The sequence below is a fragment of the Myotis davidii genome, unplaced genomic scaffold, assembly GCF_000327345.1.
Source record: "Myotis davidii unplaced genomic scaffold, ASM32734v1 scaffold170, whole genome shotgun sequence".
Taxonomy (NCBI): Eukaryota; Metazoa; Chordata; class Mammalia; order Chiroptera; family Vespertilionidae; genus Myotis; species Myotis davidii.
Genome location: NW_006282528.1, coordinates 1,032,355 through 1,032,658, shown reverse-complemented (window position 1 = coordinate 1,032,658; position 304 = coordinate 1,032,355). Strand labels below are relative to the sequence as shown.

Below are 304 nucleotides of genomic sequence, written 5' to 3'. Positions count from 1 at the left end.
GGGCCCCGCCTGGCCGCTCGGCGAGGACGCGCCCTTAAGAGAACTTGCCGAGGTAGTAGTTCTCCCACCTGCGCACCTTGTTGATGAGGGTCCTCCACTTGCTGGGGCCGATGCTCTCCATCCCTTTGCTGATGAGGTCGCTGAGGAGGAGGAACTGGTACGTGTAGAGGCTGTCGATGGACTTCAGGCAGAACTCCCTCCTGTGGTTGATGATGAACCACTTGAGCGCGGACCAGGCCAGGTCCAGCGGGTTCAGCTAGTTGTACAGGGGAGGCAGGCAGAGCAGCTCGTGCCCGCAGGCCTT

The 304-nt window shown here is 61.8% G+C and overlaps 1 protein-coding gene across 1 annotated transcript in view; it reads right to left on the bottom strand.

The window, feature by feature from the left end:
* Positions 1–8: 8 nt before the first annotated feature.
* Positions 9–304, bottom strand: part of LOC102769247 (chromosome unknown open reading frame, human C21orf140) — a 1,323-nt gene continuing 1,027 nt past the window's right edge. Inside the window, 1 exon segment of the mRNA XM_006779589.2 lies at positions 9–304. This exon segment is cut by the window's right edge and continues 28 nt beyond it. Coding sequence (XP_006779652.1) covers positions 35–304 — 270 coding nt within the window. The 3' untranslated portion in view covers positions 9–34.